This window comes from Staurois parvus, unplaced genomic scaffold, assembly GCF_062004578.1.
Source record: "Staurois parvus isolate SC_StPar_1 unplaced genomic scaffold, SC_StPar_1.0 ptg000109l, whole genome shotgun sequence".
NCBI classification, from domain to species: Eukaryota; Metazoa; Chordata; class Amphibia; order Anura; family Ranidae; genus Staurois; species Staurois parvus.
In genome coordinates this window covers 100654-121989 of record NW_028317905.1, presented here as the reverse complement: position 1 = coordinate 121989, position 21336 = coordinate 100654, and the positions used below count along the sequence as shown (strand labels likewise).

At 47.5% G+C, this 21336-nt stretch overlaps 1 protein-coding gene across 1 annotated transcript in view; it reads left to right on the top strand.

Annotated features, from left to right (window-relative positions):
- The window catches only part of LOC149467462 (transient receptor potential cation channel subfamily M member 2-like), a 342560-nt gene that overhangs the window by 263068 nt on the left and 58156 nt on the right, over positions 1-21336 (top strand). Inside the window, exon 25 of the mRNA XM_089671623.1 lies at positions 17775-17829. Coding sequence (XP_089527749.1) covers positions 17775-17829 — 55 coding nt within the window. The remainder of the gene's footprint in view (positions 1-17774; positions 17830-21336) is intronic.

The window sequence follows — 21336 nt, the reverse complement described above, 5'->3', positions numbered from 1 at the left end:
TGATGGTGAAATACTGAGGGAGAAGAGAAACATTGGAATACTAGTCAGTACCAAGGTTGAAAAGTGTATTTGCTTTGGAAGAATAAATCACCTCTAATGTTGGGTGTCCTACATGTGTGGATGTTGCTGCGTTACACAGAACTATTAGAATAGTTTTTTAAATTTTAGAATGGGGTGCCTCAGGACTGTCCATAATTTTAAAGGGTGCCTCAGGACTGTCCATAATTTTAAAGGGTGCCTCAGGACTGTCCATAATTTTAAAGGGTGCCTCGGGGCTGTCCATAATTTTAAAGGGTGCCTTGACTGGAAAAAAGATTGAGAAACACTACAGTAAGTTATTACCATTTACTATTCTGGGTTAGGCATGCTCTTGGCAGAGTATGGTCTGGGTATAGTTATAGTCTTTTTATATGTAAAATGTCATGGAAAGGTACAGGGATGAGGGAGGCTGGCTGATATGCAGGGTAACGTGTCTGTCTCACGTCTTTGGGAATCAATCGGCATGCTAGCCAGTTGTCACAAGAACGCCACCTTCCCCAGTCTGAGGACAGGCAACAACTGTAAAACAGCATGCACATTCTGATAGCCCACAGCAGAAAGTTACTAGCGACTAGCCAGCCAGAGACAGGACCTTGTTTGGTTGAGGAGAAATGAAGGTAGACCTTTTTAGAGGAGGCAAAAGCAAACATCAAAGCTCACAATACCTCTGGGCCACCATAGGAGGGGACTTCCAAATCCTGCTGGCTGACCACACATGATCAAATATATACCTATGCAAAAGTTTTAGGCAGGTGCTCAAAAAACGCTATAAATTTACAATGTTTTTAGAAATAGAAGTATTAGTAGTTTATGATTATCAATTAACAAAATGGAAAGCACACGGACAGAAGAGAAATTCAAATCAAATCAATATTTGGTGTGACCACCTTTGCCTTCAAACCAGCATCAATTCTTCTAGGTACACTTGCACACAGACTTTGAAGGAACTTGGCAGGTAGGTTGTTCCAAACATCTTGGAGAACTAAGCACAGATGTTTTTGAGGATGTAGGCTGCCTCATATCCTTCTGTCTCTTCATATAATCCCAGACAGACTCCATTATGTTGAAATCAGAGCTCTGTGGGGGGCAAACCATCACGTCCAGGTCTGCCTATTCTTTACACTGAAGATAGTTTTTAATGACATTGGCTATATGTTTGGGGTCATTGTCCTGCTGAAGAATACATTTGTGGCCAATCACACGCCTCCCTGATGGTATGGCATGATGGATATGTATTTGCCTGGATTTCTCAGCATTGAGGACACCATTGATCCTTAGCAAGTCTCCAACTCCATTTGCAGAAATGCAGCCCCAAACTTGCCAGGAACCTCCACCATGCTTCATTGTTGCTTGCAGTCACCTATTATTGTATTGCTCTCCAACCCTTCGGTGAACAAACTGCCTCCTGCTACAGCCAAATATTTTAAAATTTGACTCATCAGTCCAGAGCACCTGCTGATGTTTTTTCTGCACCCCAAATCCTATGTTTTCATGCATTGTTGAGTTACTTAGCCTTGTTTCCACATTGGAGATATGGCTTTTTGGCCGCAATCCTTTAGTGAAGACCACTTCTGGTCAGTTGAACAATAAATGGGTGTACCTGGTTCCCACTGGTTTCCACCAGGTCTGTGCTGTTGCCACTGTTGGACATCTTCTGATATCAAAGGAAAGTAAGCATGATTTGTCTTTCATCTGCTGCATTAAGTTTCTTTGGTCAACCACTACGTCTACAGTCCTTATCATTGCCCGTATTTTTGTGCTTCTTCAAAAGAACTTGAACAGCACGTCTTCAAACCCCAGTCTGCTTTGAAACCTTTGTCTGGGAGAGACCTTGCTGATGCAGTATATCTACCTTGTTGTGCTCAGTCTTGCCATGGTGTGTGACCTGTGACTACTGATGGGCTGATCACCCCTCTGTTCGGTTCACGGTCGCACATTCAAACCTACAGAATGTTCGAATGTGAACTTCAAACACGAACAAATTACTGAGCGGTATCTTACTACATCTGAGGTATGAGGTGGTAAGATACCGCTCAATTACTAAAATACATGTTATATTAAGTCATATTAGTAGTGAAACATTCATTATTGTTTCAGCTGTCTGTGGGGTTCCCCGCTGACAGCTGAATGTAAAATTAATTGTCGGCATTGCCTGACAATTTAATTAAAAAAAAACAACGTGGGGTCCCCCCCCCTCCCATCCATACAAAGCCCTTCGGGTCTGGTATGGATTTTGAGGGGAACCCCCCACGCCAAAATTTTAAAAAGAAATAGCATGGGGGTCCCCCCAAAATCCATACCTGACACTTATCCGAGAATGCAGCCCAGCAGGTCAAGAAAGGGGGGAGGACGAGCATACGTACCCCTCCTGAACCGTACCAGGCAACATGCCTTCGACATGGGGGGCTGCTTTGGGGCAGGGGGTGCTCCTCCTCCCTAAGGCACCTTGTCCCCATGTTGATGGATACAAGGGCCTCTTTCCCACAAACCTGGGCTGTGGTTGTGGGGGTCTGCGGGCGGGGGGCTTATTGGCATCTGGTAGCCCCCTTTAACAAGGGGGTCTGCAGATCCCGCCCCCCACGTGAATGAGTATACAGTACTACCTATTCACATGCTTGCACGCAAAGGCGAAAGCACGTGTTGGCCCAACATGCACACCTAAACTGTGATCGTCCCACACATGTGAGTTATCACTGTTTTAGTCTTGGACCTAATTGTCCAGTGCTTATCTGTTCCTGCCCTAATTTATGACGCTAGCTTTGAAATGTGCGCACATTGGAAGGGACTCACGCTGACACACAAGTTCAGTCTATGAACACTTCTAGTTTATTATAATGAGAAAGTGAACTTATATATGCAGAATGATGCAAGAGTCATGTGACAACAGCATAAGCATTATATTAGTCTTTGATTGGTCATTTCCACACAAAAACAATCTCCGTCATGGTATAGGTGTGATCTTCTTCCGTCTTATCTCATAGAGAAGAAAAACATTCCTTTGTTTTCCCAAATCACACGGTGGGAGGGGGTCTGTGTGTGTGAGCAGACATTTCTTAAGCAAGGATTTCTTATAGTACCACAAAGCCCAGCAGGCAGAAAATATTCACACAACATATGTATTAAAGTATAAAAGTAAATATTTATAAAACTTATAGAAATAGCGTATATATATATATATATATATTCAATAGGAAACAAAATAGACATTTTACCAAATCCATCACAGTCCCCCCTTAAAATGACTATTTTACTCTGTCCCTATAAAGCCTAGCTCATCTGTCCTTATGTACCTTGGAACTCTTTTATGCTGTACGTTAGACAGGTGATGACTATTTCATCACCTCCCTTGCCACAGACTTTGTACATAAGGAAGTCAGATGCTATCCCTACAAAATTGTGAGATTACTATTGGCGGAGAGGGACCGTAACGGGGTATAAGGTTTTTCTTCATCTACCATATGGAGATCCTCTTGCTCCTGGTTCAGGAAGGTAGGTGTACTGTTGTCTACAGCTTTGCTCATCAATTTCCTCACACATGGTATAACACAGCATACAACCAGGACCAGGAGAATCAGAATTATTAATACAGTTACCCCTATTTGGACAAGTATCTTTTGCCACCCACTCATCCAACTGAAATATTGATCCCACAAGTCTGTGATCCCTGACTTCTTTTTCAACTCAACTGACAGATCTTCCAATTTCTTTATAGACAGAGTAACCTTACCATTCGGGCCAGTATTGTCAGGAATATATATACAACATGTTCCGGTTCCTTCTATCATTTTACAGACACCTCCTTTTTCCGCTAAAATCATGTCCAGAGCCATCCTATTCTGGAATGTCATGTAGGATGTAGGGGCTAGCTGGTCAACGATTCCTTGAAGGGCATCCCTGGTGTAATTCACAAACCTCTGTTGGTTGTAGTATATGTAATTTATCTAATCTACATTTTTATTAACAGCTATCATGGGAATCAGGGATTCAAAACCTGCTTTACTTGGTCTCTGGCTTTAAATTTATTAGACACCCCCCTTGGGACTCCAATGGCATCTATATACACATGTGGGTCAAAACTACCAGAAGGAGCTTTTCGTTTCCTCCTATGGCCAGGCATTGGGTCAGGGGTATTTTCTGCAAGGATGTGGAGAGGCATAATGGCCTTTGTAAGAGCATACTCACCAGTCCAAATCCCTTCCAATCTGATTCTAATCTTTTGGTCCCCAGTAATCATCCATGACACGTATGTATACCTGGTCACTACTATCGGAACATGCTCGTTGTGTCAAGATCATATAGATTATGGTCATAGCACCACATGGGATCTATACTACAGAAATCAAAGGTGAAAATAGCTACATGAGTGTTGGATGAGTTGTACCAAAATATAGTGGTGTCACCTATATTTCGGTGATATCCACCTATTGAGCCTCTGTCAGACTCATTAGAAAAAGGATATACAACATAGTTGTCATGGTGTAGATGACGCCTTTTCCTCAGGGGTTGGGACTTTCTTGCAGTGGAAGGCGTGTATCCAAGTGTTCTTCCCAGCCACCTTGTCAGAAGGGGCTGTGGTCAGCAGAACTTGGAAGGGACCATCATATCTTGGCTCAAGGGAATGTTTCCTCATACATGTCTTTACTATTACCCAATCTCCGGGTAATAGGCTGTGAGTTCCTGTATCTGACTCAGAATCTGGAATGGAGAAAACACTTGGACATGGATACGGGTTAATTCACATGATAATACAGTCACATAATCAGTTAACACATCAGACTGTAATTGCAACTGTTGTGGAAAATAACAACCAAATCTGGGGGCTGAGCTAAACAAAATCTCATAAGAAAATAGGGAGTGTTCTCTCTTGGTGTGTATCTGACACTAAATAGGGCAATAAGCAGACTGTCTGGCCAACTCATGCCAGTCTCTTGGGCTACTTTTAGCATTCTTTCTACTTTCCCACTACTTTGGGGGTGATAGGGGGTATGGAACGCCAGAGTGACTCCTAATGCCGCCCATATTCCATTGGTTACTGAAGCTGTGAAGGCGGGGCCCTGGTCACTCTCTATCACCTCTGGAAGCCCATATCTGCATACAACCTCAGTGGGGAGTTTCTTCGCAGTTGTTTTAGCAGTCATGTTAGTTACAGCAAAGGCCTCTGGCCAACTGGAAAACATGTCGAACACCACTAGGGTGTACTCAACCGCCCACTCTTTGGCATCTGGATATGATCAATTTGTATCCTTTGAAAAGGGTATAGGGGTTTGGCCAAGTGTTTCTGTGGTGTCTTCTCTGTGCGTCCCGGATTGCACTTTGCACAGATGGCACATGTTCTGCAAAAATTGTTCGTCAATGTGGTGATTCCAGACGCTATATCGTACTTGTTGATAAAAGAGTTCATGAGGCTCTTTGACAGATGGGCTGCTCCGTGTGCCCACTGGACTACAGCTGGAAACATATTCTTGGGTAAACAAAGCCTCTTGTTGCACTCAAACAGACCGTCTTTGAGAATAGCTCCTCTCCGTCTCCAGCTTTCTTTTTCTTCTTGACTTGCTGCTTCTTGGAATTCCTTGAGGTAGCTTCTGTCCACAGGTAAGGTCTGTAAGGTGAACATTGGTTCCCACTCTCCGGTCACCTCTCCTTCCATTTCTGGTGGTCCCATGGCTGCTTGTTTTGCCGCCAAATCTGCCAGATTATTGCCTTTGGCTTCTGAAGAGTTTAATTTCCCATGAGCTTTTACCTTCAGAATAGCCACTTGAATGGGTAGAAGGAGTGCTTCCAGCAGTCGTCCAATGGCTGCTCCATGTCTTATGGACGTACCCACCGCAGTCATAAATCCTCTTGCCTTCCATGTGGGTCCAAAGTCATGGGCCATCCCAAAGGCGTATCTGGAGTCTGTGTAGATATTGGCCCTTTTTCCTTCCGCCATCTGGCATGCTGTTATGAGTGCTTGAAGTTCAGCTCCCTGTGCAGATATTGCTCGCGATAGGGCTCTTGCCTGTAGGACTGTGTCTGCAGTAGTGACCGCAAATCCTGTATAATATTTGCCTCCATCATCTGCATATCTGGAACCATCAATAAAAAAAGGTGAAGTCTGGATCCTGCAGAGGTGTTTCACTCACTGTGGGGAGGTGGAAGATTTCCATTTTCATCACTTCAAGACAATTATGAGGCTCAGTGGCTCCATCATCCTCTCCACTTTCTGCATTACCTTCATTACCCCCTCAGCAATTGGGAGGAGAGTGGCCAGATTCAGGGTTTGGCAACGTAGGAGAGTGACGTTATCAGAAAGTTGGAGGGAACACTGTAGTCTAAGATGCCTCGTTGTGGACAAATGTTTAGGTTGGACTTGGTTTAAAATGGCAGCAATGTCATGCGGCGCCAGAAGAACAAGTTCATGTCCCAGTACGATATCAGAGGTCTTATCCAGCAGAGCTGGAGCAGCGAAAACTGCACGCAGACACGAGGGTGCTCCTCTAGCCACTGGGTCTAAACGGCATGAGTAGTAGCCTAGGTCGTAGGCAGTCTCCGTGGGACTGGGCCAATACTCCTGTGCCATGGCCTTGGCGTTCAGACATGAACAGTTTGAAAGGTTTCTCGTAGTCTGGTAGAACCAGGGCTGGGGCTGAAGAAAATAAACGTTTTAGAGCCAAAAAAAAGTTGGAGTCGGCCTCTTCGGACAGATGGAAGGGCTCAGACTTGAGAGCATCGTAGAGTGGTTGCATAAACCAAGAAACATCAGGAATCCATGACCTACAGTAGGATATGAGGCCAAGAAAGGCATGGAGTGGCTTCTGGCCTAAAGGGAGTGGCAAGTTCTGGATGGCCTTAACTCTTTCCTCCGTAAGATGCCTTGTTCCATGTGAGAGACAGTGGCCCAAGAATACGACTGTTGTAGAGCACCATTGTAACTTCGGTTTAGAGGCCTTACAGCCTTGGTGTGCCAAGTAACATAGTAAACTCTCTGAGGCTTCTTCAGCCGTGGGCAGGTCATCAGCACAGAGGAAAAGTCATCCACATATTGAAGAAGGACCACTGCCGAATGTTCCTTTTGCCACGTGCCCAGTATGGTGGTCATGGCTTTGGCAAACTGGCTCAGGAAATTTTGCGCCCCCTTGTGGCATAACTGCCCAGGTGTATTGCTGCCCCTCATGGATAAAAACGAAGAAGTATCTGCAGGGAAGATACAAGGGAACGCTGGAGAATGCATTTGCCAGGTCCACCACGGTGAAATACTTTGCTGTTGGAGATACCCCTGTGAATAAAGTGTGGGGATTTGGAACGATAGGTGTGTCTAAAACAGTGGCTTCATTCACTGCTCGGAGATCCTGTATCATCCTGTACTTCTCTGGTTCTCCTTTGGGTGTCTTCTTTTCTTATCGGGAACAAAAGTGTATTACATGGAGAGGTACAAGGTATGAGTGCACCATTTGCCACAAGGGACTTGACCTGCTTCGAAATGGCCTTGGATTGCGCTGGTTTCAGTGGGTACTGTGGTTTCCTGGGTAGGGGAGCTCCAGGCTTCAGTTCCACCATAATTGGGGGTACCTTTTAAATGTCCAATATCTTCGGGTCCTGTGGACCATAGACAACTTGGGATTCTGCTCAGCACATCCGGTGCCACATAGAATGTACCATTGACTTGTAAGACTGGACACACTGGGTAGAGGCGGCTCACTCAAGGCGTTGGCCTTCCATTTGTCTAATTTTGGTGTACCAATATGGCCGCCTCCAGGAAGTGTACTGGGCTGGGCAGGAAGGGACAAAGCAGGAGCAGCAAGATGGCTGCCATCAGGAAGTGTACTGGGCTGGGCAGGAAGGGACAAAGGTGCAGCAAGATGGCTGCCATCAGGAAGTGCACTGGGCAGGGCTGGGGTGGTGGGCATAAAGTAGGTGTTAGACAAAGGGCAGGGCTGTCCCTCCCCTCCTCCACCCCACATTCCAACATAGGGCGGTGGTTTAGCACACTTCCAATTACAATTTTATGATACACATACATTATACAATCGCCTTTTTCTTGAATTTCTTCCAACTATCCTTTATGCAACGCTTTTACAGTTTTGTACCAAACTTCTGTCACGTTCAGCAAACCTTTATCACTAGAGATGAGCGAATTTTTCAAAAATTTGATTCGGCTGATTCGGCGAATTCCAGGAAGAAATTTGATTAGATGCAAATTAATTTGCTACGAAGTTAACTTATAAAAAGGGTTTCTAGGCTTCAGAGAGCCTTTAAATTAGTGCAGAACACTGTACCTTTAATTTAAATGCCCTTGGAGATGAGGAAGGAGAAGGAGAAGGAGAAGGATGAGAAGAAGGAGAAGGAGAAGGATGAGAAGAAGGAGAAGGATGAGAAGAAGGAAAAGGATGAGAAGAAGGAAAAGGATGAGAAGAAGGAGAAGGATGAGAAGAAGGAGAAGGATGAGAAGAAGGAGGAGAAGGATGAGAAGAAGGAGAAGGAGAAGGATGAGAAGAAGGAGAAGGATGAGAAGAAGGATGAGAAGAAGGATGAGAAGAAGGAGAAGGATGAGAAGAAGGACAGTTCTGTGACAGTTTCTGTCTATTTCTGACAGTTCTGGGACATGTATGGAGTGAATGTCCCAGAACTGTCAGAAATAGTCTATTTCTGACAGTTCTGGGACATTCACTCCATACAGCGGTTGAAACATTGTATCTATTTGTTTCCATAAATGGATCCATTTATGGAAACAAATAGATACAATGTTTCAACCGCTGTATGGAGGGAATGTCCCAGAACTGTCAGAAATAGTCTATTTCTGACAGTTCTGGGACATTCACTCCATACAGCGGTTTCAACCGCTGTATGGAGGGAATGTCCCAGAACTGTCAGAAATAGTCTATTTCTGACAGTTCTGGGACATTCCCTCCATACAGCGGTTTCAACCGCTGTATGGAGGGAATGTCCCAGAACTGTCAGAAATAGTCTATTTCTGACAGCTCTGGGACATTCCCTCCATACAGCGGTTGAAACATTGTATCTATTTGTTTCCATAAATGGATCCATTTATGGAAACAAATAGATACAATGTTTCAACCGCTGTATGGAGGGAATGTCCCAGAACTGTCAGAAATAGTCTATTTCTGACAGTTCTGGGACATTCACTCCATACAGCGGTTTCAACCGCTGTATGGAGGGAATGTCCCAGAACTGTCAGAAATAGTCTATTTCTGACAATTCTGGGACATTCCCTCCATACAGCGGTTTCAACCTTATTTTAATCCTACTTATTTTCATCCTACTTCTTCTTCTTCTTCTTCTTCATCCTCATCCTCATCCTCAGAAGAAGAAGAAGAGGATGAGGATGAAGAAGAAGAAGTAGGATGAAAATAAGATTAATTCCAAGCCGGCAAAAAGTGTATCTCCAGAGCTCCTCTAAGTGTATCAGCAGAGCTCCTCTAAGTGTATCTGCAGAATAGAGGAACTCTGCACATACACTTTTTGCCGGCTTGGAATTATTCTTATTTTCATCCTACTTCTTCTTCTTCTTCTTCTTCCTCATCCTCTTCTTCTTCTTCTGAGGATGAGGATGAAGAAGAAGAAGAAGAAGAAGTAGGATAAAAATAAGATTAATTCCAAGCCGGCAAAAAGTGTATCTGCAGAGCTCCTCTAAGTGTATCAGCAGAGCTCCTCTAAGTGTATCTGCAGAATAGAGGAACTCTGCACATACACTTTTTGCCGGCTTGGAATTATTCTTATTTTAATCCTACTTCTTCTTCTTCTTCTTCATCCTCATCCTCTTCTTCTTCTTCTGAGGATGAGGATGAAGAAGAAGAAGAAGAAGTAGGATGAAAATAAGAATTCCAAACCGGCAAAAAGTGTATGTGCAGAGTTCCTCTATTTCTGACAGTTCTCTGACAGCTTCTTCACATGTACAGCGGTTGAAACATCTGTATCCTAAATGGAAACTAATAGATACAATGTTTCAACCGCTGTACATGTGTTCCTTCTGTCAGAGAACTGTCAGAAATAGCGGAGCTCACTGCAGGGACACTTTTGCCGGCTGATCGGGAAATATTCGATTCGCGCACCCAAAGTAGGCAAAATTTCGGATTCGACGAATATTTCCTGAAATTCGTATTGAATTCCGGTTCGCCTGGTTCGATTCGCTCATCTCTATTTATCACATAACATTCCTCTCTGTTCCTACAATGATTTATGCCAATCCTGACCTTCAGCTTACAAACTTTCGCTACTTTAGATAACTTTTTAACTGCTTCACTTCCTTCTCTCTTCTTTACAATATCACATGCCAGTAATCCTTTTCAATATTTAACACATAAACAGTTTATTTTTTTTTTTCCCTGTAGCAATACCTGTTCTGTCCACTACTCTTTGTGGATAACTTTGGCTACATTATACCAAACTTCTTGCTGTCTTCAGCACATGTTTGTCAACTAAGACATCTTTCTTCTCCTTTTTTTTCTTTTTCTTCGCCATACCTCCTTATCTTTAATTCCACATACTTTTCCTCTTCTCTCTCTGCAACCAGGGCACCTGCTAACATTCCTTTCTAGGGTCTTATCAGCTTCTGACCCATCTCCTCCCCCCTTCTCTGTCCTTTCTAACAGGAATCTAAGACACTTCACAGGCTGCTGTCCAGACTTTCCTTAACCCTTAACAAACCCCAACCTTCTGTTATGAATGGCAAACATTAGCTCACAGACACACATTTAGGACATAACATAGCAGTCTATCTTGGTGGGCTATGAGTACAGATCACTGAGTAAATCTTCGTAACCCACACAAACAGTTACGGCAACCCGCTGTCACACTACCGTGACGCGTACCCGACACCTCCTCTCTTGTGGTCAACACACAAGGTTACCACACACCCAAGAGAAATTATGTGTCAAAACCCTCAGTAGGTCCACTCCTCTTCCACCTCAAGACTGATACATAAAAACACACAACAGAGACCCAGGTAACAGATAAGCACATGCAGGTATATTTAAATAAACTCCGGCAAGCAAAGTTACCTGCCTTTAGTGACCTTTAGCAGCCGTACTAGGCACAGGTATGAATCAACAACAAAGACAGGATAAGCAATGGTAAGATAGCAAAATATATCTTACCATGCTCCGAGAGGTGATCAATCTCCGGCCTGTCCAGTTTGACTGACACCAAACGCCTTTTCATGGCGGCTGGCTGCAGGTTCATTACTCGGAGTCCCGGGTTTCGGCACCAGCTGTTTTAGTCTTGGACCTAATTGTCCAGTGCTTATCTGTTCCTGTCCTAATTTATGATGCTAGCTTTGAAATGTGCGCACATTGGAAGGGACTCACGCTGACACACAAGTTCAGTCTATGAACACTTCTAGTTTATTATAATGAGAAAGTGAACTTATATATGCAGAATGATGCAAGAGTCATGTGACAACAGCATAAGCATTATATTAGTCTTTGATTGGTCATTTCCACACAAAAACAATCTCCGTCATGGTATAGGTGTGATCTTCTTCCGTCTTATCTCATAGAGAAGAAAAACATTCCTTTGTTTTCCCAAATCACACGGTGGGAGGGGGTCTGTGTGTGTGAGCAGACATTTCTTAAGCAAGGATTTCTTATAGTACCACAAAGCCCAGCAGGCAGAACATATTCACACAACATATGTATTAAAGTATAAAAGTAAATATTTATAAAACTTATAGAAATAGCATATATATATATATTCAATAGGAAACGAAATAGACATTTTACCAAATCCATCACATCACCACAAAGGTCAAGCCATGGGCACTAATTCTAGTAATATACCTCTTCTGTAAATCTAAAGTGGTAACCTGTAAAGGCTTTTAAAGCGTTGCCTATGGATAGTAAAATGTACATCGTTTATTGCCGTTGCACAGGCGTGCATAGTTTTAAAGAGTGACATGCTTGGTTTCTATTCACTCAGTGTAACATCATGTTTTATATTTAAGAATAAACTAGATTATGTTTTGTGGGGTTTTTTTGCATTAAAATTAAAAAAAGGTATTTTTTCCCCAAAAAATTGCATTTAAAAAACTATTGTGCAAATACCGTGTGACATAAACAAATTGCAAAACCCACCAATTTATTCTCTAGGGCCTCTGCTTTAAATAATATATAATGTTTGAGGGTTCTACGTAATTTTCTAGCAAAAAAAAACATCATTGTCCATCGTTGTCCATCATTATTCGCACACAAGACTGTCTGTCGGGGATCGCCGCGGCTCTGGTCTCGGCGTAGGCGCAGTGCACCACCCTGTGCAGGGACATAGGCACTAGGGCCTGGCCGACTGCGGCGATTGAGCTTGCGCATGCGCAGTAGAGGCCACAGGCGCGCTTTTGGCACCAATGACAGCGCAGGGCGCGATATTTAAACAGCCCTGAGCTGTCATTCAGTGCCTTCTGGTCTATCCTGTATCCTGTATTTGCGAACCTGTTTTTTGTAAGTTGCTGACCCGGATTGTACCTGACCCTGCTGTATTCTCCTGCTCAGACCCTTGCTTTGCCTGACCTCTCTCCTGGATGCCCCCTATTGGACCTGACCTTCTGTTGCTGACCTGGCGTGTGACCCGACTATTCTCTGCCTGCTGCTTTGTTCCACACCATCCCCATAGTTACCGACCCGGCCTGCCTGACCTTGTACATGCTCAGCCATCCATCCCAACGGGGTCTCCCGACCTCCTCATATCAGGCTCTTCCCCGTGGGAGCCCCTGGCGAATACCCCTACCACTGATGGGTGTCCTCAGTAGTCACAACCTGATCTCAAGGTACTCCAAGTCCATCCCCACCATCAGGGGCCCTGGTGAACAAGTACTCTGGGGCTTAGATTCCGTGCGCTGGGGACGCCTGATCAGTGGAGTGCTAGTGGTACCGCCGGGCGGTCCCTTACAGTAGCAGAAGGCCATGACTGAGCCTAGAGGAGGGCCCTCCCCGCTGGAGGATATTTGCAGGCATCTATCTACCTTGACGCAGGCCGTAGCGGCCCTGCAGGACAAATGTATGCAGCTGGAAAATCGTTTCCAGACCTGCTCCATATCTGACCCTGCTCCACAGGCCCCGGTTTCCGCACCCCCGGCCGCGGTAGCTCTTGGACCACCTTCAGGGGCTTCTGCCCCGCTGCCTATGGCAGAACCCCAAGTACCCTTACCGGAGCGTTTCCACGGGGACCACACACGCTTCAGGTCTTTTCGTGAGTCCTGCCTCCTGTTTTTTGAACTACAACCCCGCACCTTTCTAACTGAATCTGTGAAAGTGGGATTTATAATCTCACTGTTGCAGGGTGAGCCCCAAGACTGGGCCCATCGGTTAAGGGGAAACAATCACCCTCACCTGAGAACGGTCAATGACTTTTTTGAAGCGATGGCCATCCTGTATGATGACCCACAGCGGGCAGCCTCTGCCGAAGCAACCCTATACACGCTCCGACAGGGCCGTCGGGCGGCAGAGGAATACGCCTCTGAATTTAGGCGTTGGATGGGGGACACACGCTGGAACGAGTTTGCTTTGCTGCACCAGTTCCACATGGGTCTGTCAGAACCCCTAAAGGATGAGCTGGCCCGGGTGGAGGTTCCCGAGTCATTAGAGGACCTAATTGCCCTGACGATAAAAATAGACCGAAGACTGCGGGAATGCAGGTTTGAGAGGTCCGGCCAGGGTCGCGGAAATACCTGGGGTCCATTCCAAGGCCCCAGCCAACCAACCAGACCAAGTGTCCAGAATCCACCTCCAGGAGATGTTCAAGAACCCATGCAACAAGGCCTGGCTCGGCCTAAATTATCACCAGAAGAACGCCAGCGGAGACGCTCTCAGAACCTCTGCCTCTACTGTGGTGAAGCCGGTCATATGGTACGATCCTGCCCTCAGAAAATGAGCAAGTGTACCTCTTTTTCTTCTTTGTCTATTGGCAATGTCAGTCCTTCCCAATACTTAGTCGTGCCCCTCTCCTTTCAGCTTCCAGAAAGGACCGTGGAGGTGAAAGCCATAATTGATTTGGGGGCATGCAGTTGTTTCCTGGATCTAGACTTTGCTCGCCAGCAGAGAATTCCCCTCCAACCCAGAAAGAGGGGCTTTAACATATTCTTGGCCGATGGCTCCCAGATAAAATCAGGAGTGGTTAATCAGGAAACTCCTCCCATTGCCACTACCATTGCCAATCAGCACCAGGAATTCCTCCGTCTGGATGCCATTGCGTCACCTCTTTTCCCAGTCATTTTGGGGCTCCCTTGGTTGCGGGCCCATAACCCCCAAATTGACTGGGAAACCGGGTTAATCTTGTTCCCTTCCCCATACTGTCAGGAACACTGTCGCCCTTGAGGCCCGGCAGCCCCCCGGGTCCTCCTATGCTCCGAAGGGGACTCTGATCTGAAACAGGTTATTCCCGCAGCATATCATGAGTTCTTGGATGTATTCAGTAAGCGAGGAGCAGATACCCTGCCCCCCCCACCGCCCGTATGACTGTCCCATTGATTTGTTGCCCGCTTCCGAGATTCCTTTTGGGCAAATGTTTCCCCTATCTGAACTTGAATTGGGGGCCCTGAAGGAATATATAGAGGACAGTCTCCAGAAGGGGTTCATCCGTCTCTCCACTTCACCAGCAGGGGCAGGGATCTTCTTCGTGGAAAAAAAAGACAAGTCTCTGAGACCGTGTATTGACTATCGGGAGCTGAACAGAGTCACGATTTAAAATCGTTACCCGTTGCCATTGGTACCAGAGTTATTTCAGAGCCTGAAGGCTGCGGTCATATTTACTAAACTTGACCTAAGGGGGGCCTACAACCTGGTTCGCATAAGGGAGGGGGACGAGTGGAAGACAGAATTCCGTACCCAGTTTGGGCATTTCAAATATCTGGTCATGCCATTTGGGCTGTGCAATGCTCTGGCCACATTCCAACATTTTGTAAACAATATTTTCAGGGATTTCCTTGACATTTTTGTTATCATTTACCTGGACGATATACTGATCTTCTCATCCTTCCTGAAGGATCACAGGATACATGTGCAAGGATGTTGGGGCGGCTGCGTCACCATGGGTTATACGCCAAGGCAGATAAGTGTTGTTTCGAGCAATCTAGCATTACGTTTCTGGGTCTGATTATCTCCACCACGGGGGTCGCGATGCACCCTCAAAAAGTCTCTGCGATTTTGGATTGGCCTGTACCCACAGACAAAAATGGCGTCCAGCGGTTTATCGGTTTTGCAAACTTTTATCAGGAGTTCATTAAGAACTTCTCGGGTCTTGTCTCCCCCATAACTCAGCTAACCAAACTTGGAACCCGGTTCAGATGGACGCCGGAGGCTCAGGAAGCCTTTGAGGCCTTGAAGAAGATATTTACCTCGGCACCCATTCTGGGCCATTTGGACGCTGCCCTGCCCTACATCTTGGAAGTAAATGCATCGGAGAATGCGGTGGGGTCCATCCTGTCCCAGCGAAAAGGCACCAAAGAATTACTCCATCCCGTAGCGTTCTTCTCAAGGAAACTTACCCCAGCCGAGAAGAACTACGATATCGGCGATCGAGAGTTGTTAGCCATCAAAACAGCACTCGAAGAATGGAGGTACTTGCTGGAAGGTGCCTCACACCCCATCTTGATCTTCACGGATCATAAGAATCTTGAGTACCTGAGAACCGCCAAACGTTTACGCCCACGGCAGGGCGAGACGGGCACTGTTCTTCTCAAGGTTCACTTTTCATATCACGTACAGGCCCGGATCTAAAAATATGAAACCTGATGCATTATCACGCATGTTTGAGGACTCCAAAGAAGAACCGGTACCTGATACTATTCTGTCTTCAGGAAATTTCTTGGCGCTCCAGACAGACCTTCGGTCCAAGCTAATGGATGCATCCACGGCCACGTCAACCCCAGTTGGGGTGTCCCTCCAGAGCAAGGGGGGACTCCTATGGAAGGAAGGATTAATCATGGTACCTGAAAAAGTCCGAACCCTTGTCTTGGGACATTGCCATGACCACCCGATGGCAGGACACTTTGGCCCAGCCAAGACCCTGGAGCTTCTCCAACGCTCTTTTTGGTGGCCGAACATGGCCAAGGATTGCAAGCTCTATGAAAGATCCTGTACCATTTGCCAGAAAAACAAGCCATCGAGGAACAGGGCTTGGGGACTGCTGCGGCGTTTGCCGATTCCCGAACGACCTTGGCAAAGGATCGAGATGGACTTTATAGTCGAGCTCCCACCGTCCCAAGACCACAACGCGATCCTTGTGGTCATTGATCGACTGTCAAAGATGGCCCACTTCGTACCATTGAAGAAATTGGGACCTAAATTTGTGGGGCCTTTTTGTGTGAAGCGAATGATCAACGAGGTGGCATATGAGCTTATCCTTCCTGAAACGTTCAAGATTCATCCAGTATTCCATGTGTCCTTGCTTAAACCAGTGATTCCTGATGCCTTCCCAGAACGAGAATCCAGGCCTCCGGAGGCCATAACTGTTGAAGGACAAGAAGAATTTGAGGTGGAAACGATCCTGAAGTGCCAAAGGAAGGGGGACTAGACCCAATTTCTAATTAAATGGAAAGGCTATGGTCCTGAGGACAATTCCTGGGAACCAGCCCAGAATGTTCATGCACCTAGACTTGTCCGGGAGTTTCTTCGTGATCACCCGTGTTGGAGAGATTGGGTGGGCATCCGGAGGTTGCCCGTAGATGGGGGGCAATGTCAGGGATCGCCGCGGCGCTGGTCTCGGCACAGGCGCAGTGCACCGCCCTGTGCAGGGACACGGGCACTAAGGCCTGGCCGACCGCGGCGATCGAGCTCGTGCAAGCGCAGTAGAGGCCGCGGGCGTGCACTTGGCAGCAATGACAGCGCAGGGCGCGATATTTAAATGGCCCTGAGCAGTCATTCAGTGCCTTCTGGTCTATCCTGTATCCTGTATTTGCGAACCTGTATTTTGTAAGTTGCTGACCCGGATTGTACCTGACCCTGCTGTATTCTCCTGCCCAGACCCTTGCTTTGCCTGACCTCTCTCCTGGATGCCCCCTATTGGACCTGACCTTCTGTTGCTGACCTGGCGTGTGACCCGACTATTCTCTGCCTGCTGCTTTGTACCGCACCATCCCCATAGTTACCGACCCGGCCTGACTGACCTTGTACGTGCTCAGCCATCCATCCCAATGGGGTCTCCCGACCTCCTCATATCAGGCTCTTCCCCGTGGGAGCCCCTGGCGAATACCCCTACCACTGACGGGTGTTCTCAGTAGTCACGACCTGGTCTCAGGGTACTCCAAGTCCATCCCCACCATCAGGGGCCCTGGTGAACAAGTACTCTGGGGCTTAGATTCCATGCGCTGGGGACGCCTGATCAGTGGAGTGCTAGTAGTACCGCCGGGCGGTCCCTTACACTGTCAAAAGCTACTTGACATCTAGACAGGGGCAGACTGGCAATTCATGGGGCCCCTGGGCAATAGGGGATAATAGGGCCCCTGTGTCCTTGCCCACACTGAAATCACACCCAAATAAGCCTATGAAAGGTACCAGGGGCATCTCATGGGCCCCCAATAACTGACCCCGGGCCCACGGGAAGTGCCAGAATGGTCAGTCTGCCCCTGCATCTAGGTGTTAATTACTTCGATCTCCAGGCTCAGGAGCAGTTTATTGAGATTCTAATATCTGATTATTGTCTGCTACCCTGACTGCTGAACTAAGAAAAGTGCTGTATCTGTAATATCATACCGCTTTTACATTTATGTTATATAATGTATTCCTGACGTGCCATATTTGTGTCTGGTGCAGTGTCTCCGCCATGCTGTGTCTGCTGGAGAAAAGGCTGACTGTTCTGGAAGAGCAGGTATATTCCTTAACCACTTCAATACCGAGTACTTTCACCCCCTTCCCACCCACAAACAATTTTCAGCTTTCAGCACTGTCGCACTTTGAATGACAATTACGCGGCCATGCAACACTGTACACAAACATTTTTTACCTTTTTTTTTACCTTTTTTTCCACACAGAAAAGTTCACCATGATAGAAGCAGCTAATAAGTTATATCAAACTAGACATGGAAGCATCCACAGTACCAAACGTTTGCTCACAATTGCGACAATTGGCTGACCAAGATCGTATGGATTGCTCTTTGCAAAAGGAAGTCTCCCCCCTTCACATCACTCCCCACAGTAGTGTCCTCTGTCCCCCTTCACAATATCTCAGACAGTAAAGTCCTCTGTCCCCCTTCACATCACTCCCCACAGTAGTGTCCTCTGTCCCCCTTCACAATATCTCAGACAGTAAAGTCCTCTGTCCCCCTTCACATCACTCCCCACAGTAGAGTCCTCTATCCCCCTTCACATCACTCCGCACAGAAGTGTCCTCTGTCCCTCTTCACATCACTCCCCACAGTAGTGTCCTCTGTCCCCCTTCACATCACTCCGAACAGTAGTGTCCTCTGTCCCCCTTCACATCACTCCCCACAGTAGTGTCCTCTGTCCCCCTTCACATCACTCCCAACAATAGTGTCCTCTGTCTCCCTTCACAATATCTCCCACAGCAAAGTCCTCTGTCCTCCTTCACATCACTCCCCACAGTAGTGTCCTCTGTCCCTCTTCACATCACTCCCCACAATAGTGTCCTCTGTCCACCTTCACAATGTCTCCACAGCAAAGTCCTCTGTCCCCCTTCACATCACTCCCCACAGTAGTGTCCTCTGTCCCCCTTCACATCACTCCCCACACTAGTGTCCTCTGTCCCCCTTCACAATATATACCACAGCAAAGTACTCTGTCCCGCTTCACATCAACCTCCCACAGCAATGTCCTCTGTCCACCTTCACATCACCCCCCACAGTAATGTCCCCTGTCCACCTTCACATCACCCCCCACAGTAATGTCCCTTGCCCGCCTCCACATCACCCCCCACAGTAATGTCCCCTGTCCACCTTCACATCACCCCCCACAGTAGTGTCATCTGTCCACCTTCACATCACCCCCCACAGTAATGTCCCCTGTCCACCTTCACATCACCCCCCACAGTAATGTCCCTTGTCCGCCTTCACATCACCCCCCACAGCAATGTCCCTTGCCCGCCTCCACATCACCCCCCACAGCAATGTCCCTTGCCCGCCTCCACATCACCCCCCACAGTAGTGTCATCTTTCCACCTTCACATCACCCCCCACAGTAATGTCCTCTGTCCACCTTCACATCACCCCCTACAGTAATGTCCCCTTTCCACCTTCACATCACATCCCACAGTAATGTCTCCTTTCCACCTTCACATCACCCCCCACAGTAATGTCCCCTGTCCACCTTCACATCACCTCCCACAGTAATGTCCCCTGTCCACCTTCACATCACCCCCCACAGTGATGTCCCCTGTCCACCTTCACATCACCCCCCCACAGTAGTGTCATATGTCCACCTTCACATCACCCCCCAGAGCAATGTCCCTTGCCCGCCTCCACATCACCCCCCACAGTAGTGTCAGCTGTCCACCTTCACATCACCCCCCACAGTAATGTCCTCTGTCCACCTTCACATCAACCCCTACAGTAATGTCCTCTTTCCACCTTCACATCACAACCCACAGTAATGTCTCCTCTCCACCTTCACATCACCTCCCACAGTAATGTCCCCTGTACACGTTCACATCACCTCCCACAGTAATGTCCCCTGTCCACCTTCACATCACCTCCCACAGCAATGTCCCCTGTCCACTTTCACATCACCTCCCACAGCAATGTCCCCTGTTCCCCTTCACATCACTCCCCACAGTAGTGTTCCCTGTCCCCCTTCACATTACTCCCCACAGTAGTGTCCTCTGTCCCCCTTCACATCACTCCGCACAGTAGTGTGCTCTGTCCCCCATCACATCACTCCCCACAGTAGTGTCCTCTGTCCCCCTTCACATCACTCCCCAAAGTAGTGTCCTCTGTCCCCCTTCACATCACTCCCCAAAGTAGTGTCCTCTGTCCCCCTTCACATCACTCCCCAAAGTAGTGTCCTCTGTCCCCCTTCACATCACTCCCCACAATAGTGTCCTCTGTCCACCTTCACAATATCTCCCACAGCAAAGTCCTATGTCCCCCTTCACATCACTCCCCACAGTAGTGTCCTCTGTCCCCCTTCACATCACTCCCCACAGTAGTGTCCTCTGTCCACCTTCACAATATCTACGACAGCAAAGTCCTCTGTCCCCCTTCACATCAACCTCCCACAGCAATGTCCTCTGTCCACCTTCACTTCACCCCCCACAGTAATGTCCCCTGTCCACCTTCACATCACCCCCCAACAGCAATGTCCCCTGTCCACCTTCACATCACCTCCCACAGTAATGTCCCCTGTCCACCTTCACATCACCCCCCACAGTAATGTCCCCTGTCCGCCTTCACATCACCCCCCACAGTAATGTCCCTTGCCCGCCTCCACATGACCCCCCACAGTAATGTCCCCTGTCCACGTTCACATCACCCCCCACAGTAGTGTCATCTGTCCACCTTCACATCACCCCCCAGAGCAATGTCCCTTGCCCGCCACCACATCACCCCCCACAGTAGTGTCATCTGTCCACCTTCACATCACCCCCCACAGCAATGTGCCCTGTCCAAATTCACATCACCCCCCACAGTAATGTCCCCTGTCCACCTTCACATCACCCCCCACAGTGATGTCCCCTGTCCACCTTCACATCACCCCCCACAGTAGTGTCATATGTCCATCTTCACATCACCCCTCACAGTAGTGTCATATGTCCACCTTCACATCACCCCCCAGAGCAATGTCCCTTGCCCGCCTCCACATCACCCTCCACAGTAGTGCCATCTGTCCACCTTCACATCACTCCCCAAAGTAGTGTCCTCTGTCCCCCTTCACATCACTCCCCACAATAGTGTCCTCTGTCCACCTTCACAATATCTCCCACAGCAAAGTCCTATGTCCTCCTTCACATCACTCCTCACAGTAGTGTCCCTTGCCCGCCTCCACATCACCCCCCAGAGTAGTGTCATCTATCCACCTTCACATCACCCCCCACAGTAATGTCCCCTGTCCACCTTCACATCACCTCCCACAGTAATGACCCCTGTCCACCTTCACATCACCCCCCACAGTGATGTCCCCTGTCCACCTTCACATCACCCCCCACAGTAGTGTCATATGTCCACCTTCACATCACCCCCCAGAGCAATGTCCCTTGCCCCCCTCCACATCACCCCCCACAGTAGTGCCATCTGTCCCCCTTCACATCACTCCCCACAATAGTGTCCTCTGTCCACCTTCACAATATCTCCCACAGCAAAGTCCTATGTCCTCCTTCACATCACTCCTCACAGTAGTGTCCCTTGCCCGCCTCCACATCACCCCC